At 40.3% G+C, this 9,703-nt stretch overlaps 1 protein-coding gene across 1 annotated transcript in view; it reads left to right on the top strand.

The window, feature by feature from the left end:
* The window catches only part of LOC123957787 (deleted in malignant brain tumors 1 protein-like), an 86,640-nt gene that overhangs the window by 63,920 nt on the left and 13,017 nt on the right, over positions 1–9,703 (top strand). Inside the window, exon 6 of the mRNA XM_046030856.1 lies at positions 8,763–9,077. Coding sequence (XP_045886812.1) covers positions 8,763–9,077 — 315 coding nt within the window. The remainder of the gene's footprint in view (positions 1–8,762; positions 9,078–9,703) is intronic.

Genomic DNA, 9,703 nt, shown 5'->3' with positions numbered 1-9,703 from the left:
GTGTGTGTGTGTGTGTGTCCATGTGTTCATGTTGTATGCGCCTGCGCGTGTATGCTAGTGGTGGGCCCCACTCATACGCGTAGGAGCCATTATACAAGAACTTTTTTCCCGGTGATTTCGGAGTTGGCTCATAGCGAGGCGGTTTGAATGACTAGTCAATCAATCAATCACACACCCCATGAGACATGATTAAACAGTTGAAACACGGACAAAAATCATGTTGGCCTATAGAAAACATGTGACAAAAGGCAAAGGTGGTGCTGAAAAGTTTAGGGAGCAAAGTGCCTCAATAGGCTACGTTTCTTTTGTGCTGCTGTTACTTATAGCCTACCTGAAGACAGCGGTGAAGACTCCTGCGGCAGGGTGGGTAGTAACTTTTAAAAAAAAGGAAAAAGCGTTTCTTTAAAGCGTCAGAGCGGAAGGCGCTTGGGCAGGAGGTTCGAGGGAGGCTGGCAATCGTGGAGGAGAGGATGTGGTGTCTGGCGGCCCGGCGGGGAGCAAAGGGGGGAACCGGAGGGCGTCATGGAGGCGGCGAGAGTAGGAGGAGGCTGCAGAGCAAGCCCAGCTGGCCGAACGGGGAGGCAGAGGTGAGTGAAACTGGCGGGAGGAAACAGACAGAGTTAGCAGGTGACGAAGAGGTAAGACAAAAGGAGATTTCATAAAAAGCTACACTCTAAGAAATATCTGTTTATTAACAGTTGTATGACTGTATATTTTTACAGAAATTGTCCATAGAACATGATTTACGGGTGTATTTCTGTTTATTTACGTTTCGAATTGCATTATGGGACTTTGATCTCTGCTCCAACAACTGCCGCGGCCGGGAGACGGACGTTAAACTGTTAAGCTGAACGTCAAAAAAGAATTTACAACTTCAGTGGTAAGTAATTTTTGGGAAAAATGTACGTTATCCAAGTGACATTTTGCAGTAGTTTTAAATGTTATAATGTTACCGTTTTGAATTTCCCTTTGCTATGGCTAACGTTAGCTAACTTAACGTTCATGAGCTACTGCTTAGTTAGGGAGATTAAAGAGCTGTCTTTTTCTCAGAAGATTTAAAACTGACCAGGTTTGTGTGAGTTTTGTTTTTGTAATATTAGGTCAGGGCAAAATATCATCCATTATTGGGTTATGTCCCCCTTCTCCATTCTTTGTGACAGAGGGTCTGTGAATTTACGGAACTATTGTCAGTATTTTTATTTGTAGCGGGAGTTTGACTGCTGTTAAAAAAAACAAAACGCCCCGTCTCCTCTGAATGTGAACGAGCTGGCTGTGAACGAGCAAAAATTTCATCTCCAACTCCACTTTGCGTATAATAGGTAATTTTGAAATGTCATGGAAGTTAATGTTAATGTTTTCTTGGTATTGTAAGCAAACGTTAACAGTTAATAGTTCGGCCGTGGTTAAGACGTTGTTAGTTAATGTTAACTCTCATCACGCCTGGCTATATAAATAAAATTGAATTGAATTGAATTGAATTATTGCAACAGCCTTTTCACCTGTTTAACCCAAAAATCTATTGATCGACTCCAGACTGTCCAGAACTCAGCTGCCAGGCTTTTAACCAGAACAAAGAAATATGACCACATTACTCCTATTTTAGCTTCATTACACTGGCTCCCAGTATGTTTTAGAATTGAAAATTCTATTGATCACTTTTAAAGCTCTTCATGGCCTCTCGCCTTGTTATATTTCTGACCTTTTAGTCCCATACGCACCAGCACGTACCTTGAGATCCTCGGGCAGAGGTCTGATGTCTGTTCCAGAGTCTCGACTGAAAACTAAAGGGGACAGAGCGTTTGCTGTCAGGGCCCCGAGGCTCTGGAACAGCCTGCCCAAGGAAATCAGGTCGGCTGAGTCAGTGAACTTTTTTAAGTCCCTTCTTAAAACATACTTTTATAGGAGAGCTTTTCCCGATCTTATTTGACTTTATTTTATCCCTTTTATTTTATTGTATTTTACTAATTTTATATAAAATTTTCATGCTCTTATCTTTTTTTTTTTTGTATTATTCTTTACACTTGTTGAAGCACTTTGTAACTTGTTTTTGAAAAGTGCTCTACAAATAAGGATTATTATTATTATTATATTATTATTAACGTGTTGATGTGCGCCATTAGTGGTGTCTTTTTGGGGGCTGATCGTTTAATGAAGGCTCTCTTTTAAAGTAATTCTGGGTCATTTTGAGTGAGCAAAAACCCTAATCCAACATTCATGTTCGTTAGTAAGGTTAAATTAACTGTTGCTTGCTGTAGGCAGGTCTACCATATGTGTGTGTGACTGCTTAAGCTGGGTGAACGATGAGGGAGGGGGACAGAATCGGCAGTTCATTGTATGTTAATCTCTTTTCTCCTGGGCGTCGATCCTGTCGTTATTTAGATTGATTTTTAGATTTTTGACGCCTTAAATCACGGCAAATATATGGGCAGATATTAACTGAGACATCGCACAACTGATAACTTATCAAGCAAAGGCGCTTGTCTGTACCCTATTTTCGTTTCAGCGTTGCAGCCTTTGAAATAAAAGCTGGCCTCACAATAAGCCAATCAGCTCGAGTGCTGGCATACAGTGACAGTCTCGTGCTTTTATTTTGAAGGATATTCGGATACTTTGATAGAGTTTTACATTTTTAGAGTTAGTTTTAAAAATATATAATATAAAAGTATATTTTGTTGACTTCAAAGGCTGTACACTCGCATACATAATTTAACATTTGTTGTTTTATTTGGGTGGTAATGGCGCTTAGAAAAGATGCTTGCCTTGGGCCATCTGGGTTCGATTCCCGCTGCAAGACATTGACCATTGTGTCCCTGAGCAAAACACTTAACCCCTAGTTGCTCCAGAGGTGTGCAACCTCTGACATGTATAGCAATTGTAAGTCGCTTTGGATAAAAGTGTCGGATAAATGTAATGTAAATGTTATTATTTCTTGTGGAGTGAGTGCTAGGCTATTTTACAGAAGCTAGTTAGCTAATGCCAGCTGCAACAATTGTGTTTCCAGCTGTCTAGGGCACAAGCGATTTCGGAACTGGCTTATAGGAGGCAATTTAATAAGAGACCAGTCAATCACTCACAGTCCACATCAGTCGCGGACAAAATGTAGTCAATAGAAATGATGAGGGAGGGAAAAAAAGTTGCTGGTGGCTGGAGCAGAAAAGTGCCTCAATATTACATACTTTTCCTTGTTCTGCTGTTACTTGAGATAGAGAGAGAGAGAAAATATGGTGGATAAAATAGTTCTGTTTGGGTTTTACACATGACGCACAGCTTCCTCTGTATCAACAACGTGCTGCTCTTGTGTTACTGACACAATATTTCTTTGCGTTGTGAAGATTATTTAGATGCTTCAGGAATAATCAGATTGTTTTGGCTGCCTGTGCTACTGCAAAGCAAGCGGTTTGGTTGGCTACATTTCCATAATAAAAGGCACAGGTACCAAAAGTTGGCTGGGCAGCAAAAGTGATATTTTAAAGTGATCTTATCAACTCCTTCATGGAGATTTAAAAGGGAAAATAATTGTATAAATAGCTAAATTAGAGATAATAAGCTTCTTCACTGCATTTGCAGCAATATTTTAATGGGCTACTTAAAAAAATAAACTCATCAAGTTGCCTAGTCTAGACATTTTTACTCTGATAGCCTATCTTGACCTTTCCTCATGTGGACACATAGGGTGTGATCCTGCACAACAAAACATGAAAGAATTAAATCACCACACTACCATGGATAGTAGTGGTGCAACAGGTTGCAGAATCCGTGGTATGGATCCCTTCCACACTGTGCGGCACGCAGGTGGACCGCGAATTTGTTACGAAGTTTATGATGATTTATCCTGTTAGACCTCTCAAAATATTCCTTTATTCTGGAAATGTCATAGAACCCAGATAGATTCTGAATGTGCAGAACTTGAACATCAGCAGATAACCTGGAACACAGGAGCTATTAAAGTCCAGGAGTTTATAACTGAATTAGAATGATTTAATTTATTATTGATGAGGTATAAAGCACATTTAAAGAGGTTACCTCAATCAGTCACGCCTGCCTGTGTGTTGACTCAGCAGTGATGATATTAAAAGTTGATCTACAGGAGAAAAATATCTGAAAGCTGAGAACTGCTCTGCATTATTTTCTGTTACAGTTTTAGATTGTTTTATGTTCTTAAATATTCACCACAATTGAGCAACACCTGAATTTCGCGTGTCCATTTACATAAATAATTTCCACAATAAATTGATGCAGAAAAGGCAGAAATTGGTACAGAAAAACACCAGAATGCAGGAAATTAAGTGTTTCACACTCACAATTTTCTGGGGGACTACCGCCAGACCCCCCTGTTCATACTGTAGCAGTTTTGTTGTTATATTATTATAATTAGACACTTGACATTACAATTTAGCAACATCAAAATGAGACAGTAAATAGTGTTGTTGTGCTCTATAAGTAGAGGATGTTTACTGTCGCTTTACTGCTTTACAGACTTAACTTTGGGGTGGTGGGGGTCAATTATTATGTGAAGATATGAAGTTTTATGGGCTGGGCTAAGCCCCCAATGTTTCATGGTCCTAAAAACGTAATACTGTTTTCTATTTATTTTACAGCCTTCATCTTACCTGAAGACAATAAACCCCCTGCCCCAATCCCTGTTCCACTGACAAAAAAAACCCTTGCACATTTTCCAATAATTTATTCAGTGGATGTGATTGTTGTAATGTGGCATGAATTAGCAGACTGGGAACAATTTAGAGATGACAAATTATAATACTTTTCCTTTTAGTGTTTTTTTCCTTTATGTTTTAGTTTTCATATGTTCTTCTTCTATCCCCTACAATTATCTTGTATTGATTGCACTTTTTGTTAACTCTTACTTCCTTCCATAGGTATTTACCCCATTGATGTGATATGTACTATGAGCTCTTACTAGTATTTATTGCTGCTCTTACTAGTATGTATTGTCAGTTGTAGATCTGTATTTGATGCTCTGTTGATGCTTGTATGTTGTTGTAATTGTAAGTCGCGTCTGCCAAATGAGTAAACGTAAATGTTTAGATTTTGTTTATTTGGTAATCAGTGCTTTTTGTGCTTCTGCTATGATTAAGTAGGCTATGGTTTCTTTCTTTGTCTGATTTAACAGTATTTATTGCTGTTTTATGATCGGGAATCTGCACAGGGTGTTATATTTAAAAAATTGACCAGATTCTCTAGGCCTATGGCTTTCTGTCTGGTTCGATCTGTTCTGCGGAGCGGAGAGCCACTTATGGGACGCGCTGAAGCTCCGTTTGGTGGACTCACAAGCATTACAGTTTTTCTCGATTGCTTGTAATTCAATACTACAAAAACTTGTTATTAGTAATGTTGCTTGTGGTTCTCCCCCTAAAAAAACTTTTCATGTGATGAACAGAAAAGAAACAACAAATGTAAACATTTTTTATTCCTTAGTGTGCTGTACAGTACAACACACCAAACAACTAATTATTCTGCCCCAGCGTCCGGTCTGAGACAGGCCAGAGATTCTTGTTCTCCATTTCCCTCCTGCTCCACCTCCTCCTCCTCTTCTTCTTCCTCTTCCACCTCTCTGGTGTCCTCTGTCTTCCTTCAGATTTCTCTGGATCCATTGTTCCTAAACTGTGTTGTAGAATCAACCAGCCTCACTCAAAAAGGGAGGTGAGGTCAGATAGTGCCAAAAAGGGGGGAGTTTTCCTCCCCTGGAGTTGGCCTTTTTACATGCAAAAACCAGAGACATCACCTGGTGTTTGGTGAGGACCTGCCGAGACTCAATCAGACATGCATCACTTAAGGATTGTGTATTCAAAGAGCCTTAGTAACCTCTCTCACCATAAACGTGTCACTGGAGACACTTAGCAGGACAGCAAAGGGGTTTGCCCGACCCCTCTCTCTCCACAGATCACCTCCGGACATCAATAGTACCGCCTGTCTGGCCTCATCCTGACTCTTTTTCCCACAGAACACTGAGCCATAAAACACCACTCCCTTCTCTCTTTAGCCGATGTGCAAATGTGATAAGCCAGGAATGCAAAAGAGAAGACCCTAACAACCCCTGTGTTTCTCGAACCAACAAAGGTTCCATTATAAACTGTGTTTGGTCTGTTTAAATAATAAACCTTGCTAAGTGAGTAGTGACGTTTGCCTCTAAGTTTAGTAGTAATGACCTGTTGTTATTCCTGTTAGTGATGTTTGAAAACTAGAAGAACCATGAGAACCAAACCATGTTTGGCCAGGACAACATCCACAAGCCAACTGGCACTGAGCCTTTGCTACAAGGAATTGCGACAAAAGTAAGGCAAAACAAACTACACTCTGTGACTCGTTGGTGTTCTCTAGTTGGCCCTCATCTACAGTTAATAAACCCCTAGGTTATTCAAACTAAATCTGCAACGTAATTTCTGACCATTCGTTCCCTCATCCTCGTAGAATCCTCTCCCTCTACAATGTAAACTGAAATTCCATCGAGCCTAACATACTCTGTTCATTACCTTCTGTTTTTCAGATTTGAGATTGACTGGTTGACTAAAGTTTACAATTTCAGAATAACTGAACCATTAATAACTAATGAATTACCAGAAATTCGTGTAATTATCAAGCTATACTCAAGGACCTAAAGCCTTGGGCAGACAAGCAAATCTTTAGGTGGTGCCCCTGGTTTCGAGGTATGAATTAATATTCCTGGAAATATTAATTTTCATAACTGTATTAAAATTATACGTAGCTTTAGACCTGCTACAATTGAATGAACTGACTCTGGCCCTTTAATCTTTCTGCTGAAGCTTCTGATTAACAATATTGAATGTCAGTGTTTTGTCAGTGACCTCATGGTGCAGGCAATGAGAAATGAAGGGATTTGTGAGTAGAGTTTAGAGAAATGGGCGTGCTTTTTATGGTTTTGAAGTTTTTGTTCAATAGTCTGGTTATAGTGTTCAAGCAATTGAAAAAAAAAGTAACCAAGCCATACCAATGTAAACCCTGCTACTGCTGAATGACAGACGCTAAGCAGGTTTGGTCTTGGCCAGTCCCTGGATGGGGGGCCTCCTGGGAAAAATAAGATGCTCCTGGAAGAGGTGTTGGTGGGGCAGTAATGGGGACACTGTTCTGTAAGAGATGCCATCCTTCAGATGAGACAATAAACCGAGGTCCTGACTCACTGTGGTCATTAAAGATCCAAAGAGTACAAAGAGAAGGGGTTCCCTGGTGTCATGACAAAATTCCCAACCTGGCTTTCACCATCTGGCCATCATCCCTGTAGTAATTTGCTTGATGTTTCTCTGCCTCAAGCTGATGAGTGATAGGCGTTCTGGCGCTAAATGGGCCCCCCCTCCCCCCCACTTCACTTGAGTTTCAATCATAAAGCGTTATATAAATGTAAGGCATTATTATTATTAGTAACTATGGCCGCGATGAGCTCCGGCAACCGCGGTGCAGCCGTAATGGAACGCTGGTACCAACTCCTTTCACTTTCGCTTCTCGAAGACTTGTGTGCCTCATAAAATCAGATCACAGTTGGAAAAATACCACTGACCTCTTTATTATTCTGTAAACAATTACATGCCATAATACATAAAAACAGATGAATACATTTACAGAGGTGACAGCTTAGTGAGTTTACACACAAAATGGAAACGTATCCGGAGGAGATAAAGCAGGCAGCGTTTTTTGGATCTTTGTGTTGATCAAAAACTATTTCAATGTCCAGAACTATTGATAGATGTGTGTGGTGCTTCAGTGCTGCAGTTTTTGGTTGGTGAAGAAAAAAACACCAGAAAGAGGAAGTGTTTTGGGAAGGGTAAACTATGTGAAATGTTTCCATGCGCTACTGATAAGTGACACAGAGCAGCCGTCATGTCAGCTATGGGGAGCATACAGCAGAGAAACCTTCGCTATTTGGCCCTTGGTAAGACAGACTTTCCAAAATTTTATTTGAAAAGCAGCTTTTTTGTACAGCAGGGTTGTTGTATTGTATAGAACAGAAGTCTCTTAAGGCCATTTAAAAAACTTCCTATCATTAAAATAAACACGGGAATCTAAAACAGAAACAAGGAAAACTTTCATTTCTGCACTTTTCAGTTTACTGAATGTAATGAGCCATGTCATTTCTTCTGTTCCACAGTCTTTTTCCTCCTGACCGCTTCTTCACCTGCTGCAGGTCAGTTCATTCTCCTGTGTCATGCGTACAGTAATGTTAGTTTGTATTGTTGCCGAAATCAAGTGATGTTTTGTTTTTTTAATAATTCACCAACACCAACAAACATTTCGGCAGCAGAAAAACAAATCCATGAGCAGGATGCAAACTACGGGGGAGCTCAGCTCTTCTAAATAAGACAGTAGCTCATCTGATGGATCATGTGTAAATAGATTTCTGTAGGCTGTGTGTCTGAGCTTTAACAAATTACTTTCATGATCAGAGAGGCTGCTGTCAGTTCATCCTGACTGATCCTGTTGGAGTGTCGGGAGATTCAAGTAATCAACAGCGTTATGCTGCTGTACTTCGTGCGTAAATGTGCAGAGCAAGTTTTTTTAATGGAGAGACAAACCCACATATGCAGGCACATCTTACTATGAGCATAATGCGCCAATTAAACAGCAGTGAAAGTTACTCAAAAGCATTACATTTCAGAGACAGTAATATTGTAATCTAACTAATTACTCTCAGTTGACACTAACTAGTAATCTTTAATGCATTACATTTTTGAAGTAACTTGCCCAACACTGGTCTTTAAAATACTCTCTGTTATGTCTTACATGCAATGAAGGTGTTCTGATCAGACTAGCTGGGTCCGGGTCTACTCGGTGCTCTGGAAGAGTTGAAATCTATCACAACAACACCTGGGGAACAGTCTGTGATGACAGCTGGGACTTAAATGATGCTGAGGTGGTGTGCAGGAAGCTGGACTGTGGTGGAGCACTGAGTGCCCCTCAGTCGGCCCGATTTGGTGAAGGAACGGGTCAAATCTGGCTTGATGATGTGGCCTGTTCAGGAAGTGAAAGGTCTCTGACTCAGTGTCAGCATGGAGGATTTGGGAAACACAACTGTGGACATAGTGAGGATGCTGGAGTGGTCTGTTCAGGTGAGAAAGATTTTGTAATCATTTCTCTTATATGTAGCTATTCATAAGTAAAGCAGTAATACTACCATTACTTCTACTAATAATAACAACAACAGTAGCCTAATTGGCAGTAAAACTTTGCCTTGTCTGAGACTGTATGTTACAAAAAACCCTCTGTTCATTTTTCAGAGCTTATTTCTCTTTTGCTGACTTTTTGCCCCCTCTGGTTTGGGGTGTGGGATTAAAAGAAAGGGACACAGCGTTGTGATTCACTGTATAACAAATAAAGTTGTTTGGGTCCTGCTGCCTTCAGGACATTTAGGAATCGGGGACGTTTTGATGCAAAAGTTCCTACACCTCACATTATAGTGACCCATACACATCAGCAGAAATGCACTACAAGAGAGACAAAAGGGAACAAAAATAAATAGAGGCTCTGTGAGGCTGTAATGCTCATCATACAGAGAAACAAACTGTCTGATAAAGTGAAGTCACTTGGTTTATCAGGAAAAATCAGGAATTCTGACCTGATGAAGTTCACAAATACACCACATTGCATGGTGGAGACATATCAGTCTGAACCACATGTCAACCTGCTGATAATGCTGGAGGGAATGTCAGGCTGTCAGGTTATCCTCTGGGAACCA

This window comes from Micropterus dolomieu, linkage group LG02 (genome assembly GCF_021292245.1).
Source record: "Micropterus dolomieu isolate WLL.071019.BEF.003 ecotype Adirondacks linkage group LG02, ASM2129224v1, whole genome shotgun sequence".
In the NCBI taxonomy this organism is placed as follows: Eukaryota; Metazoa; Chordata; class Actinopteri; order Centrarchiformes; family Centrarchidae; genus Micropterus; species Micropterus dolomieu.
Note: the sequence above shows the minus strand (reverse complement) of the source record. Positions and strands in the feature narration are given on the sequence as shown.